A 15,087-nucleotide genomic window follows, 5' to 3' on the forward strand; every position below is an offset into this window, starting at 1 on the left:
TAAATATTTTTTAAAATTTTTTAAGTGTGAACAAATTAAGCAATTTTCTTCACAATTGTTTTAAGTGTGAATGAATGACATTTTTTTTGTAGTTTATCGGTTTTTTTTGGTAATGTTTCCCTATCTTTCTTGCATTAGCCGATAAAATCATTTGATCGACATTTGGAATGTCCTTGGTTGGGTTCTTTTTTATCCTGAATAACTTTCCTGGATCTGTATGCAAATATGTTTATTCGATTCTTATGGTTAATTTGTTTGAGATTTATTTTTTAAAATCGGATTAAATACATAAAAACACACTAATATAACTTACTAGTTTTTTCCATGTTTTTTTTTTGCTATTTGCAGGGCACTATCATATATGGCTCGATTAATGGTGAATTGACGGAAAATTCTAGGAGTATCTTGACAAGTGGCAATCCACTCATCAAGGGGCTTCCTCTCATTTTATTTTGGAGCAAGGCTTCACAAAGGAAGCCCTTCTTGTGGGCCAAACTTATATTTTTTATATTTTGTTTTATGTTTTGTTTAATAAAATTTCTTTTTTACAATTCTTTACCCTTGAGTTTTTACGTTTGCAAAAAAGAATCATCAAAATTTTAGATTGGAGATGTTATATAATTTAGTGCAAAACTTTAGAGCATATATCCGAAATGCCAAAATAAATTAACAAGAAAAGTTGTAAAGCTACTTAAGACTATTTTGGGAGAAGAAAAATATATTCACAAGTGGCTACAATGTTGTAAAAAGGCCATACCAAGTTACATAGAAAATATAGATGAAAGGTAAGGTGAATAATTGTGCTAAATTGTATAAAAATTTGTAAGAATGATAGATAGATAGTTATGAAAATATGGTTGTGAAATATTAAATATGTGTATATATATAAGAAATAAGAGGGGTTAAAGTGGAAAAAAAAATTAAAAAACATAGATAGCCGTTTGGAATCTGCACTATCGCACAACGTTTCTTTTTTTAAGCGCCTTAAAATCCGCGCCTAGAGGTTTTTTTTATCAATAAAGCCCCTTGGGGCAATGTGCATGACTTCTTGAGGCTTTATAGGGCTTCTTGTAGCAAAAAATGTATAAAAAAAAGAGTCTGACTCCGGAAAGCCTTACTCCGGAAAGCCTAATACAATAGCATAAACTATTACGAGTAGTATAGTACTAGAAGTTATTAATTCCCTGAATTCGATACTCATACCCTAAAAACCTAGTAACCTTAACCTACTCTTTATATAACTCACTCACACAGAAGCAAGTGGAAGAACAAATTCATCTCCACTTCTTCTCTCCAATAGACAGCTGCTTACTTTCCTCATAATATATATATATCCATATACGTACACATACACTCATTTATATCTATACATCCCTCCTTTCTATTTCTTTCATTATCTGCAACCCATCTTTCACTTTCTTAAGAAAAGTCTTTAAACCCCCCACTACAATCTGATATATGCTCTGCTCTGCTCTGCTCTGTTCTGTTCTAGCTAATCATACACATATATATGGTAGATACATATTTTTGATTTCTACCCATAAAGGTTAACACCAAGAAAACCAATAAAGTCAGTGCCTTTTGTAAGTTGTAACAATTAGACCTTATATATAACGTATTTCCCATGAGTCCTTGTTTGACTTAAATGACACCTTTTTTTTATAAAATATTTTTGTTGACATGGGTTTGCTCAACTTTTAATGCAATAAATATAGATACAGAGATATAGATAGGTACATGTAAGCAATCCAATCAGATCCCAGCAGGCTTTCTTAGTTTTTGTGGAGTTTGCATAATCTCTAGTATTAAATTTAAGATTTTGAGGTTTAATGGTGATTATGAAGATCTGGGTTGCTTGTAAAGTTTAATGCTTTTATGTAAAAATGCTTCCTTTATGTTATTTTGGTCTTTTTAAAGGTTTCTTTGATGCATTTATATTTATATAGGGGATATTAGAATGTTTTAGTGATTTTTGGAGTGATCAAAAAAGCTTATGATTATGTGTATGATAATTTGATTTATTTATTTATCTGATTTGTAAATTTTATTACATTGTTTATTTGTTTATTTATAGGCATTTGCACTTTAGCGTTGTACGTATGATGTAGTCTCATACTAATGATTTATTGATATAGACTTGGGTAACTTACAAAGCATCCTGCTTTTTAAAAAACACAGAAATCTAGTGTTTTTTCTGTTGGTGATTTTGTTTTTCAATCATTTGTTTCTTGTAAGATTGTGTTTTACATGTCTATATAGATTATATGTATATGTAAATTTCTAGATATTAAGTCAGGATTGTAGATGGTTTATTGAAGTTTTAGTTAAAGTTTATCTTGGATGACCTATTGATTCTGCTTTGTGTTTTTGTGAACCAGGATTATTAGGCATATCACATTATGCTCGTGTGAAGGGCGGCCTTATATAATTCAAGTTTGTCAAGAAAGTGGTTTTGATTGCGACAGCTAGTGTCAAAATCTAACTATCCAAACAGTTTTCATGTGATTGGAACTACCCTGATAGCACCTTTTTCTATGAATCATTGATGGTTCATTTTCCTTGTTTTGAATTAGATGTTTTTGGATATATAAACTTTCTATTCCATAGAGCTGCTAGTGAATCTTGATCCGTTTTGCCAGTAGGAATGATGAGAGTTGCTACTTTTTATTGATCGTAAGGTGATTGGAAAAGTTATATACATATTTATTACTAAAGTTTATAAAATGGAGACTGAGGCCCTAATAACTAAAACCCAATCAAGCGTCACACCCCGAATCTTTTCTTCTGTTTTACCGGTGCTGTTCGTTGCACTTGCATACATTGATCCCGGAAAATGGGTTGCAACAATAGAAGGTGGGGCCCATTTTGGCTATGATCTCATCATGATCATGTTTGTTTTTAGTTTGGCTGCTGTTCTTTGTCAATACCTGTCAGCTTGTATTGCTGTGGTTACTGGGAAAGATCTTGCCCAGGTATCCACGAATTCTTGATGATTACCATTTATTTACACAATATTATTGCATGCTAATTAGGTCAAATTTTTTATTTCTAATTATGCAGATATGCAGTTCAGAGTACGACATGTTAACATGTATCCTTTTAGGAACTCAAGCTGAACTATCCATGATTGTGTTGGACCTTTCTATGGTACCCTATGTTTCCTTTTGTGGTTGTGCATTTATTCTTGCATAAATGCAAACTTACAAATGCGCCTATTTTCATAGATTTTGGGTATGGCACATGGGCTTAACATGATGTTTGGCATGAGCTTGTTCACTTGTGTCCTCTTGACATCTTTGGATGCTTTCCTATTCCCTCTTTTCTTAAATTTGTTGGTAAGATCAATTTCCTCTTTTCTTCATTGTTTGTTTCTGTATACACGAAACCAATAATTTGATGTAATTTTACCTGAAATGTTCAGGAGACTGGCAAAGCCAAGTTAATGTGTGTGCGGTTGGCAGCTGTTGCTTTGCTTTCTTATCTCTTTGGAGTGCTCGTTTCTCAACCAGATTCATCACTCTCCATGGGTGGTGGTACGTTAACAAAATTTAGCGGGGAAAGTGTTTTCGCTTTGATCAGTCTTCTTGGTGCCAGCATAATGCCTCATAACTTTTATCTCCATTCATCTATTGTGCAGGTACATGATGCTTGCAGATTTCTTGCAATATGATTGCTTTCTTTGGGAGATTAATCGAGTTTTTGTTTGTTTGTTTGTTTCTCAGAGAACTCACGGACCTGAAGAGTTGTCAAAGGGATCCTTGTACCTTGATCATCTATTCGCCATCTTAGGTGTTTTTAGTGGCATCTTTGTTGTAAATTATGCTCTGATGAACTCAGCAGCAAATGTTTTCTACAGTTCCGGGCTTGATTTGCTTACTTTTCAAGATGCATTGTCATTAATGGATCAGGTTTGATGCTATAAATATTCTACATACCAAGTTTGCTCTTCCTTCATCACTGTCCTGCAATTAATCATGTTGCTATGCAGGTATTTAGGAGTATGATGGGACCCTTTGCTTTAATACTGATTCTGTTACTGTCAAGTCATACATCAGCATTGACATGGAAATTCAGTGGTCAAACCGTCCTTCATAATTTCTTCAAAGTCGAAATCCCAGCCTGGGTTCATCACTCAACAATCAGATTTTTCACCATTATTCCTGCCCTCTTATGTTCATGGCATTCTGGGGCCGAGGGTATGTATCAAATGCTAATCTTTACTCAAATCATAGTTGCCCTTTTGCTTCCTTCTTCTGTTATCCCCCTTTTTCGGATTGCAACATCAAGATCAGTGATGGGGTTGAACAAGATTTCTAAGGTTATTGAGTTTTTGGTGCTGTTCACCTTTATTGGAATGCTTGGCCTAACAATCATATTTGTAATCGAAATGGTGTTTGGAAACAGTGATTGGGCAACTAATATCAGATGGGACATTGGAAGTAGTGGCTCCATTTTCAGCCCTTATACTATACTTCTTATGACTGAATGTATTTCGTTCTTTCTAATGCTTTGGCTTGTTGTCACCCCTTTGAAATCTGCAAGTTTTAGATCAGATGTTCTGCCAGAGTCATCAACTGAATACAATACAATTGAAGAACCCCGAAAGAAACAAGAAACTTCACGCGATCATCATTCAGATTCACAAGGTGTCAGTTTGCCTGATGAACGTATGGAATCTGAGAAAGGGCTTCGTTTGACTACTATTGAAGAAAATTCATCTGATACAGCAGTTTCATCCACACTAGAGGAATCGGCAACAACAATTTTAGGTGGTGATGACCAAAGCACGACGACTGAAGTATCTGAGTCTATTGAAAAGACATTGAGAATAGATGGGAATTCACAGGTTTTAAAAGACCAGAAGATTGATACTTGGCAGCCTGAAGAACCAGTTAAAGTAGTGATGGAAACAAACCATCAGCTAACACCTGATGGTCCACCGTCGTTTAGGAGCCTAGGTGGGAAAAATGACGATGTGGGAAGTGGTGCAGGAAGTTGGTCTAAGTTAGCAGGATTGGGTCGAGCTGCAAGACGCCAATTAGCTGCAGTTCTTGATGAGTTTTGGGGACAATTATTTGATTTCCACGGGGAAGCAACACAAGAAGCGAAAACAAGAAAACTTGACAAGTTACTCGGGATAGATTCTAAGGTAAATCCGAAGGCATTAAAGGTGGACAACCAAAGTTTATTCGACACTTCCAGGCAGCAGCAGAGTGTGCAAACCCGCAGCCCATGTACATTGTTGCCAAGCCAAATGCAACTACTAGATGCATACCCAAAACGGGCAAACCTCAATGTGATGGACCCGACTGAGAAACGCTACCATAGTTTACGTCTTCAGTCATCTTCTGGTGGTCTGCGTGTCCCTCAAACATCTGGGTCATACGATGATCAACCCGCTACAGTTCACGGGTATCAGATCAAGTCATATATCAACCAAATGGAATCATTAGCTCCTAAATCCCCATACAAAGCTCCATATTCTGCGATGAAAGGTCCACAAAATGGGATTAGCCCGGCTAAGCCACCGGGCTTTCCAGATCCTGTTGTGTCCAGGAACAACTCGTTGCAAACCGAAAGAAGCTATAATTATAATCTTCCAGCTGAAACTATGCAAAGCAGTGTGAATGATAAGAAGTATTACAGTATGCCCGATATATCTGGGCTCTCACTTCCTCATCGGGAGGGAACACTCGGCCGGAAAATTAATGGGGCATCAGTGTATTCTGGCCCGTCGTATACATCTGGAACTCCTTCTAGCTATGCTGGTTTGTATCAGCCGAGTTCAGGGTCAGAAACATGGTCCATTTGGTCTAGACAACCCTACGACCAATTTGGTGTTGCAGAGAAGGCGAATCACAGTCGCCTGAGTTTTAACACCCAAGAAAGCGGTTCTGGGGTTGATTTAGAAGCTAATCTTCTAAAATCCTTAAGACTTTGTATCGTAAAACTTTTGAAACTTGAAGGTTCAGATTGGTTGTTTCAGCAGAATAGTGGTCTTGACGAGGACCTTGTGGATCGTGTAGCTGCTAGGGAGCGGTTTCTTTATGAAGTGGAGAGCGAGGAGATGAACGGGGTGGCTCATACCGGTGACCCTGGAATAAAAATCGATCTGGTGACCTCAATTCCCAACTGTGGAGAAGGTTGTGTTTGGCGGGCTGATCTTATAACAAGCTTTGGTGTGTGGTGCATCCATCGGGTTCTTGAGCTTTCACTCATGGAAAGCCGGCCCGAGCTTTGGGGGAAATACACTTATGTTCTTAATCGTCTTCAGGTAATTCCTGCTATAAATAAAAAAACTTGTGTTAAATTATTTTGTTTTTTTGAGTTTATTAAGAGCGTGGTTGTTTTAGGGGATAATCGAGCTGGCGTTCTCTAAACCACGAGCAGCAATGAACCCATGTTTCTGTCTTCAACTACCTACTTCCTACCAACAGAGAAAGGCGTCTCCACCTAAATCAGCAACAAGTCTGCCACCTACGGCAAAACAAAGCAAAGGGAAATGCACCACAGCTGCCAGTCTGTTGGACATTGTGAAGGACGTGGAGATTGCAATATCTTGTAGAAAAGGCCGAACAGGTACTGCAGCTGGTGACGTGGCATTCCCAAAAGGAAAAGAGAACCTGGCATCCGTCCTCAAGCGTTACAAACGTCGGTTATCTAACAAGCCCGTTGTCCCTTCAGATGGATTAAGCGGGACTCATAAATCTACCTTGTCAGCAGCAGCTGCATCTTTTGTAATGTAATTGACCCAGATGCCAGTTTTGTTTGTCATTTGTGGGAGTGGAAAAGAGCAAGAAAACGACCTGGTTGCTCAGTTTCAGGTAGATCTTCTCAATACATGTCGTCCTCGTTATGTGATCTGTACATGTTTTTACGTTGGCGACAGAAAGATGTATAACGATGGGCGATGGCTGATTTTGTTTATTTTGATCTTGTTTATTGGAGGAACGCTGGATTACATAAACACGATTATATAAACAGAAGTGGAAACAAGTCAAACAAGATTATATGCAATGCTTTGCATCACCAAGTTACTGTCATTGTTATCGAAGTGATTATTATTTTACCCATAATTTCCAAGACTAATAGGTTCTCAGATCAATTTTCGCTTGTTTCACTCTAGCTAACCATATTTAGATACAATGAGTATATAATCAGTTACATGTTATAAATGATTGTAATATAAGTATATGGGTAAATATTGCACTTAAGTACTTAAATGCCTTAAACTATAGTTCATGTATGGGCTTTTTGAGGGTAGAAGATCCATGAATTGACAGCAGGCTCAGCAATTATAAATGGCAAAGAGGTTTGACCCAATTGCCTTTTGCCAGGGATGCTACGATTTCAAGTTTTCTCATTTATAGTGAAATCGTTTTTTTGGTCTCCTTTGATTATAATGTTAATAATTATGTGAAATACAAGTACTCTGTTGTCACATGCCCACATGGTATGTATATTAAGCAAAGCTTCATACACTTTCGGTGATTTTTCATTTAGTCTAACTTTGCCAATAGTTTTGAAACTACAATTTTACTAGAAATTAGGATTATCTAAAAGGGGTATCATTACTATATATTCATTTTACTACTCTATCTCAAAGGGTGGGTGAATATATACTCTATGGTGTTCATCATGCGCAAACGAACAGGGCCTATAGTTTTATTTAAGGGCCCAAAAGTTCAATTATTTGTTTGCCAATATTAGATATTTTTACTATAACACTCAACGATTAAAATATGATATTGCGTTTCTTTTTGGAGTTGCTTATTATCAAATGTATTTTGTTATTCTATAAACGAGAGAATATGTAAATGATATCGATAACCTTTTGAATTTGCTTCGGTAATCCTTTTTGTTTTTCTAATAATAGAAGAACTTATTCATATAAAATTTGGTTATTTTGTTTACATATGCTATTGTTGTTACGAACTAAACAAATAAATGAAACAAAAATATTTCTCCAATACCGTTCACTTAGTATAATTTTTTTTATACTAAAGTTCATAATATTTAATGTAGCGTAGAGCCTTTAAAATCCATGGGACCACCCTGTCTTGTAGTCGTGTTTGTTTTTTGTTGTTGCTCTTAAGTTAAAAAATAATTATGTCAAGTAAGAACACACGACTAGAGAGAGTTTCATGACATTTAATTAGTTACGCATGCAAAGAGACTAAACGTGTATCTAGCTGTCCTTTCTTATCTTATCTTTCTTTCTTTCTTTTATTCAAGACTCAAAATCTAAATATAGATAGAAGATGGAAATATGGAGTAATATTAGTAGTTTTTGCCAATGGGTTGATAGCCCCGTGCCATCCCAGACTTTCGATGAACGCTTGTTTCTTGGGCAACTAGCTAGGGTTCGATTCCAAGGGCGCATGTTTTAACTCAAATGACATTTAATGCTGTAGATGTCGTGCCATTTGACAATCTATCCGGGGAGTTTTCCCTGTGAACTACTGCGATGACATCCTGCCTGGTGGGTGTAGAGACCACATATGGGGTGAACAGACTCTGACTAAAAAGCGAACGTTCAAAAAAAAATATAGTAGTACTTTTTATTAATTGTTAAATTAAGAATATATATACGGAAGCTAACAAATATATCTTGTTAAAAGAATAGCCTAATTATTCTTTTAAAGATCTGATCATACGTGTATAAATCAATAAATAAAAACAAAAAAGAATAAATAAATAATACTCCGTAAATGTTATATTTTAAAGTTATTAGAAGAATTGATTTAAAAAACATTTTTCCCTTTTAAAAGGATGTACTCATATCATTTTCCATATTAATTTGAGTGAGAAAAAAAAAAGAAAAAAGACACCACCGCGTAACTGCACCGCAACTCTACAATCCAACCATCTTTTTCTTTCACAACAATAATTTCCTCTTATTCCCCCTTATCTCTCTCTAAAACACACACACACACACAGTTGTGTAGCTCTTTGCAGAATTTAAAGGTATGTTACTTTGTTATTATATGTATATATATATGTCTGTGTATTTAATCAATTCTTATCATCACTTTCACTAATTTACTACTATTGTTTCCAGAAGTGTGTTCTGTAGAAAAAATAAATTAAGTTTTTTGTCTATCTATCTATCTACTTGATTGATTGACTACTAGTATAGTCGTATATATATATGTTTTGATTGATTCTAGCTACCTAAACAGTAAAACTCGCAAGTCGCAACTAAATTTTTGTACGTCCCTTTGTATGATCGATTCAGGAGTTCGACCCGGCCCATAATATGGGCTTTGTGATTGTGATATCGTTACCTTTGATACTACTGACTTTGATCATCGCTATCGGGTGCTACCTTTTTGGAAGAAATCGCGCTCGTAAAGAGGCAACGACTCCTCAATATTATGGAGCACCCGCACCACCCTATGGAGTTCAACTTCCCGACCATAAATAATTAATGATCGATATGATGTCTATAATATACTATATTCGTAAATTTTTCTTACTGTTTCAATCTTAACAGTGTAAGTATATTTTACAGTTTGATTATAGTTTACTCTTGACGTCTATATATATATTTCAAAATTTTTGCATTTATTTGGTTATGCTTAAATGTGCTATAAGTAATGGGATTTGCAATTTGCAAACATATTGTATTTTAGAGTATAGATCAATAAAGTTCACGGTAAAGATTTTTCACATCTCTTTTTATTGGTTACAATTTTGATATGAATTACCGGTACTTTTTATTTTTATATCTTTTTTCTTTTAAACATGTAAAAAGAAAGGTGAAGTGTCATGTTTATGATCTCATGGAACGTCCTTCACGTGAGTGTGATTGTAAATGTAGATTGTAACGTGAATGCGAATGGACGAGCCTGAATTCAACCAACATTGCTATTAATCGCAAGTCTGCAAAAGATGCAGATGTAGCCCAAACAAATTTATTCTTGCCAAGTACTGATATTTAATTGTAGTCAGTGCCCAAATGTAGGCCCTAACCCGATCCGAACCAGGTTTGGTTGCGGGATTAAAACCGGGTTTGATCAACCTCAACCAATCTGAAATCATTTTGGTCAAAGAATGACCTTTTTTCCCAAAGAACCGAACGTGACCCGGTCTAAAGACATGAAAGCCGAAACCGGTTTCAAACGGTAGATTTTTCCAAAACCTGAACCTGTTTGGTTAAACCCGATTTTGACCGAATTCAGTTTTTGGTTTTTTTGACCGGGTTTGTTGGGCACCTCTATCTAATACCATGGCTTACATTATGATTCAACTTTTATTAGTTGTTGTGGATATTGTGATGTGATACGATAATACCCGTAAGATTTACTCTTTTCGTCCCATAATAACTCTTCTAGTTTGATTTATTAAAATCTTCTTTTTTAACCTAACCGTAAATACTTTTGTAAATATTTGTATAATAGTCGATGAAATTTATATCATTAAAAAATACATTTAATATACAATCATGTACATATATTTTATATTTAGTTCATATATTTTTGTATGTTAGGGTGTTTTTATCAATATTTTCAAACCAACCGGTTCGACTGAGATTTCCAAGATTTTTGGTTTGATAGACTCCGGTTAGATAGAGGATAGTGAACTAGCGGAACTGGGTGAATTGTCCGGCTTGACCGGAACGAGACCGGTATTCAAACCGTTTTGGATCGGGTCAAAGATGGCCAAGCTCGTTGGAACGACTGGAAATGTAGAGGATGAAGGCGGCAAGAATTGTGTTGCTTTTTAACAGTCGAAGTCTAGATTACATCCTGCTTTGGATGGTCACAAAAAACGAAAAATTGATAGGGCTTTGTTTGCTTGTTTTCAAATGTATCAGGTCGATTGCGATGTGGTAAGAGGGGTATGCCTATTTCCTGTCCCGTGCTTGCCCTGTCCGTATGCCTGTTTGTGGATTATACCGTGTATACATGTAAGTAGCTCAATTGAATTTGGTAGTTGAGAATTCAGGGCCTGTTTAGTTTGTCGGAATCCTTTGGAATTTGTAGGAATTGGAATCTAAATTCCATTCCTTCCTTTGTTTGGTTGAAAATTGAAAGAAATTAGAATCTCAAAAATCCCATCAAATTCCATAAAATAAGGAATTCACAATTCCTTCACTATCTTGATGGAATGTCTAGACATTCTAAGGAATTCATTTACCTTTACCAAAAGGGATAAAGGCATGGGAATGTACCCAACTATGGCAAAAAAGTTATGTAATGTACCTACTACTCGACTTGCTATTCAGTGTAACCAACTATGTTTTTTGGGTTATTCAACGCAAGCAACCTGCTATAATAGGTTTCAATCCGGTTATATGAATGTATCTATATCTACATCATCATCATCCTTATTAAAATCGCCGGAAAAATTAAAATCGCGATAACTTTGTTGTTTCTTCGAATTAAGACTTGAAACTACCACCAATGGACTCATATTTTGATCCCGTACAAATCCTAACCAGAAAATTTCAAATCCAAAACTCGCCGGAAAAAATGGTGATTCGCCGGAAAAATTAAAATCGCGATAACTTTGTTGTTTCTTTGAATTAAGACTTGAAACTACCACCAATCGACTCAAAATTTGATCCGCACAAACCCTGACCAAAAGTTTTCGAATCTAACACTCTCCGAAAAAAATGGTGATTCGCCGGAAAAATGGTGTTTTTTGTTATTTTGTTGATGATGACGGCTGGAAATCTGGAAAGTAAATTAAAACTGAAATAGACTATCTTTATGATATTTGAAACTGAAATCTGGAAATCTGGATTGATCGAGTTCTGTGATGAATTCTTTTTGTTGATTTGGTGATGATTTTGAGGAAGGTGGAATAGAGAACGACAGTTTCATGGAATAACCCAAAAAACGGGAATAAAATTGAAGGTCGAATGCTGCTTTCTCTTTATTTGAATCGATAATTGGCAAATTTTTTTAATAAAAAGGGAAGAAAATTGAAAGTGGTAACCTGTAACTTGCTTCTTAGCCAGTTGATTACATTGTATAACCCAAAAAACGTAGTTGGTTACACTGAATAGCAAGTCGAGTCGTAGGGTACATTACATAGCTTTTTTGTCATAGTTGGGTGCATTCTTATGCCTTTATCCCTTACCAAAATACCCTCCCACAATTAAACACCAAAATAGAGAAGTCTTCCCTAATTTGATGTGTCGCCGGATATTAGCCACCATCACCATCCACCACCACCGCTACTACTCCGGCTACCGTGGCTGATTTGATGTTTGACGGCTTGAAACTGTTATCGAAAGCTTACTTTAGTTATATCTGTTTGTATGATGGAAACGGCGGAGAGATCGTAAAGTTGTATCTGTACACTTCATTTATTTATGCGTGTGTGATGGAAAACGGCAATAACATCGAAAAACTTTATCTGTGTTTTTTTGGTTCTAGTGTGTGTACGCAAAAAGTAGTGGTGATGTGGCTATGAATTCATACCACGGAGGGTGAGTCAGGGCCTAAGATCAGGCCGAAAGGCGTAGTCGATGGACAACAGGTGAATATTCCTGTACTACCCCTTGTTGGTCCCGAAGGACGGACTAAAGACTTTTTGGCATGTGGCTATGAATTACGAAGTAATTATTTTATGATTGTTTATTTGATTTTTTCTAATATTATCTTTATTATTTATTTATATAAATCGTTATATGTATAATAAAATATTTTAAAAGTGAAACTTGATTAATTTTATAAAAGTGTAACATAAGGTTAATTTTGTCATTTGACATCATTTATATATGAATTCCTTTATTTAAATTCTATTGAATTCTATCAACCAAACACAAGACATATTTTAAAAATTTTAGATTCCAATTCTCATGAACTTCAATTCCTTTCACAGATTCCAATTCTTTCAAAAATATTCTGTGAACCAAACGTCCCCTGAGTAACTTATCAATACATTATTGTCATTAAATAAATTAATTGATTTTGGTGGTTGAAATTGAGTATCTCGTTGATACATTATTATCATTTAACAGCTCATCTGAATTTGGTAGATGAACTTGTATTTATAGTTGGTATAAACTCTTTTCTATTACTTGAATTTCAATAAGATTTTCATCCAAATGTACTCGTTTATCAACAATTTTCATATAATTTAGATACTCCAATGGTAGTACACAATTGGGGTAATTGTTTGGAAAATGCTCCAATTTTGACACTTTTGTTTTTGTGGGGTTTCAAAAAAAATGTTCAATTCGAGGACATGAAACCGGCTAAAATCACTATAGCAGGATCTGACCACTTTTTCTTGATGTGTAAAATAGATAGCCGGTTTTATCTTTAGTTTTAATACATCATCTGCCACCTGAGTATATTATATACTTAAATATATATGTATGGGCCCTATATGTATCTGAACTCCATTTCTCATCCATCAAAACCCAACAAACTCTTTATCTTTATAATTTTACAGTTATATATGATTCATTCCAATGGCCACTTCTTTATATTCCTTTGTACCAGATCAAGATCTAGCCACTTCCATTTCAACTGTCGCCGGAAACATCATCGGAAATGAAGTCGCCAATATCTAAACAATGGTTTCATTCCAAATTACTAGATTTGCAAAACCCATCTACCAATTTCACAAACACACACAATCATCAAGAACCACCACCACGCATCTTCGATTTCTCCGCCATCCCAACTGTTCCGCCTCTCCGACAGCCACCGTTGGTGGCTTCGCTGCCCCTTTTTGATTCCAGATCTAATTTTGGCTTCTCACAACTGATTAATTTAAAAGTATGAGATTCGGGGTTTGGTACGTTGTCGCAAATAGTAACGGTGTTCATAGCGGCTATGAAGAAGTCACGGTGGTATTAAGAAAAAACTTGACATCTTCAACTTAGGTTATTTAATTAATAAGAGTTGTACAAATTGTTTCATGAGTTTTTATCCTTGATTTGTGTTTAGATTCAGGGACGGCTCCACAATGGGGGCAGTGTGGGCAACTGCCCCATTCTAATTTTGATACAATGTAATTTTTTAAAGGTATATTTGTAATTTTGTTCTTAAAAAATATAAATAAACAGAAAATACATACAAATGTCACCATCGTTGCCATACGCCAACTCCTTTGGAAGTATGTTACTTATATTGGAAGCATTAGTTTTGAGATAAAATTCTCTATTGATAAAGTAAAAATCTTGAGTTATTTTGATTTTTAATAGAGTTTAAAAAGAGAAGTTGAAAAAAGTGTTTTATTTGTTTGAGTTAATGTATCATACATTGATAAATAATATAGTTGTATGTGAAAATGATATTTTCTTTTCAAATTATTATATAAAGTAATCACAATAGTCAAGTGAAAATTTATGTAGAGGCTAAATTGCATATCATTGATTTCAATAAACTTATTTTATGTTGTTTAATATAATGCAACCCCTCCTTCTGCACATTTGCCAAAATTGCAAAGACCAATGTTCAAGTTCCCATAACTTGCACTCACACGAAATTATTTTAAGAGTCCATATTTTCTAATTCTCATGTGAGGGTCAATTTTTTTAAAAATTTTTCCTGCAAAAATGACTCTAATAAATATAACAAGAGACTTTTAAATTTGTCCCCTTACAAAATAAGTTCTGACTCCGTCTCTGTTTAGATTTTTTGTTAAATAAGGGGAAAAAAGGATAGATTTTGTGTGAAACTATAATCCGGAGAAAACCCATTGATATAAACCAGAAAGTTTTGTTCATGATGATATGGGACCCTAATTCATATTTATTATATATAGTGTTTGTAAAAATGACCTGGAAATGACATGGAATATCCATATAATAATAAAGGAGTGAAAAGAAAAATGAGTTTTGAAAGTACTTTTAACCGGCTATCCGCAAGAAATCTCACAAAAGTTGTTTTAACCAGTTCAATGCCTTCAAATAGAAGTTTTTTTTGTTGGAGCCCCAAAAAATCAAAAATATCAAAGTTGGAGTACTTCCCAAGCAATTAGCCCTATGTAATTCTACTTTCTCTATTTTATCTATTCTACTAATAACCAACTTTCTTTTGCAAGAAAATATGCACAAGGTATAATCATTTCCATCTTTACTCATTTGTTGCATCTTTCTGTTACAAATTTCTTAAATTA

The 15,087-nt window shown here is 35.0% G+C and overlaps 2 protein-coding genes across 6 annotated transcripts; both read left to right on the plus strand.

Annotated features, from left to right (window-relative positions):
- Window positions 1-1,287: 1,287 nt before the first annotated feature.
- LOC122602746 (ethylene-insensitive protein 2-like) lies at window positions 1,288-7,105 on the plus strand. 4 transcript variants are annotated; one of them, XR_006324388.1, is made up of 9 exons: window positions 1,288-1,583; window positions 2,379-2,972; window positions 3,061-3,147; window positions 3,225-3,335; window positions 3,422-3,637; window positions 3,723-3,908; window positions 3,989-6,274; window positions 6,354-6,824; window positions 6,949-7,105. XR_006324388.1 is itself a non-coding variant. In XM_043775336.1 (8 exons), exons 2-8 carry the CDS (start codon window positions 2,724-2,726, stop codon window positions 6,744-6,746), a joined length of 3,528 nt encoding a protein of 1,175 aa, XP_043631271.1. In that variant the 5' UTR covers window positions 1,289-1,583; window positions 2,379-2,723; the 3' UTR covers window positions 6,747-7,105. The 4 variants fall into 4 exon arrangements, 3 of the variants coding, with proteins under 3 accessions (XP_043631271.1, XP_043631273.1, XP_043631272.1); XM_043775336.1 differs by having other exon boundaries at window positions 1,289-1,583; window positions 6,354-7,105; XM_043775338.1 differs by having other exon boundaries at window positions 1,289-1,570; window positions 6,354-7,105.
- A 1,680-nt stretch (window positions 7,106-8,785) lies between these two features.
- LOC122606095 lies at window positions 8,786-9,570 on the plus strand. Of its 2 annotated transcripts, none has more exons than XM_043779060.1 (2): window positions 8,786-8,967; window positions 9,183-9,570. In XM_043779060.1, the coding sequence occupies exon 2, from the start codon at window positions 9,260-9,262 to the stop codon at window positions 9,425-9,427; it is 168 nt and encodes a 55-aa protein (XP_043634995.1). In that variant the 5' UTR covers window positions 8,786-8,967; window positions 9,183-9,259; the 3' UTR covers window positions 9,428-9,570. The 2 variants fall into 2 exon arrangements, with proteins under 2 accessions (XP_043634995.1, XP_043634994.1); XM_043779059.1 differs by having other exon boundaries at window positions 8,788-8,967; window positions 9,239-9,570.
- Window positions 9,571-15,087: the final 5,517 nt, after the last annotated feature.

Source organism: Erigeron canadensis, chromosome 6, assembly GCF_010389155.1.
Source record: "Erigeron canadensis isolate Cc75 chromosome 6, C_canadensis_v1, whole genome shotgun sequence".
Taxonomy (NCBI): domain Eukaryota; kingdom Viridiplantae; phylum Streptophyta; class Magnoliopsida; order Asterales; family Asteraceae; genus Erigeron; species Erigeron canadensis.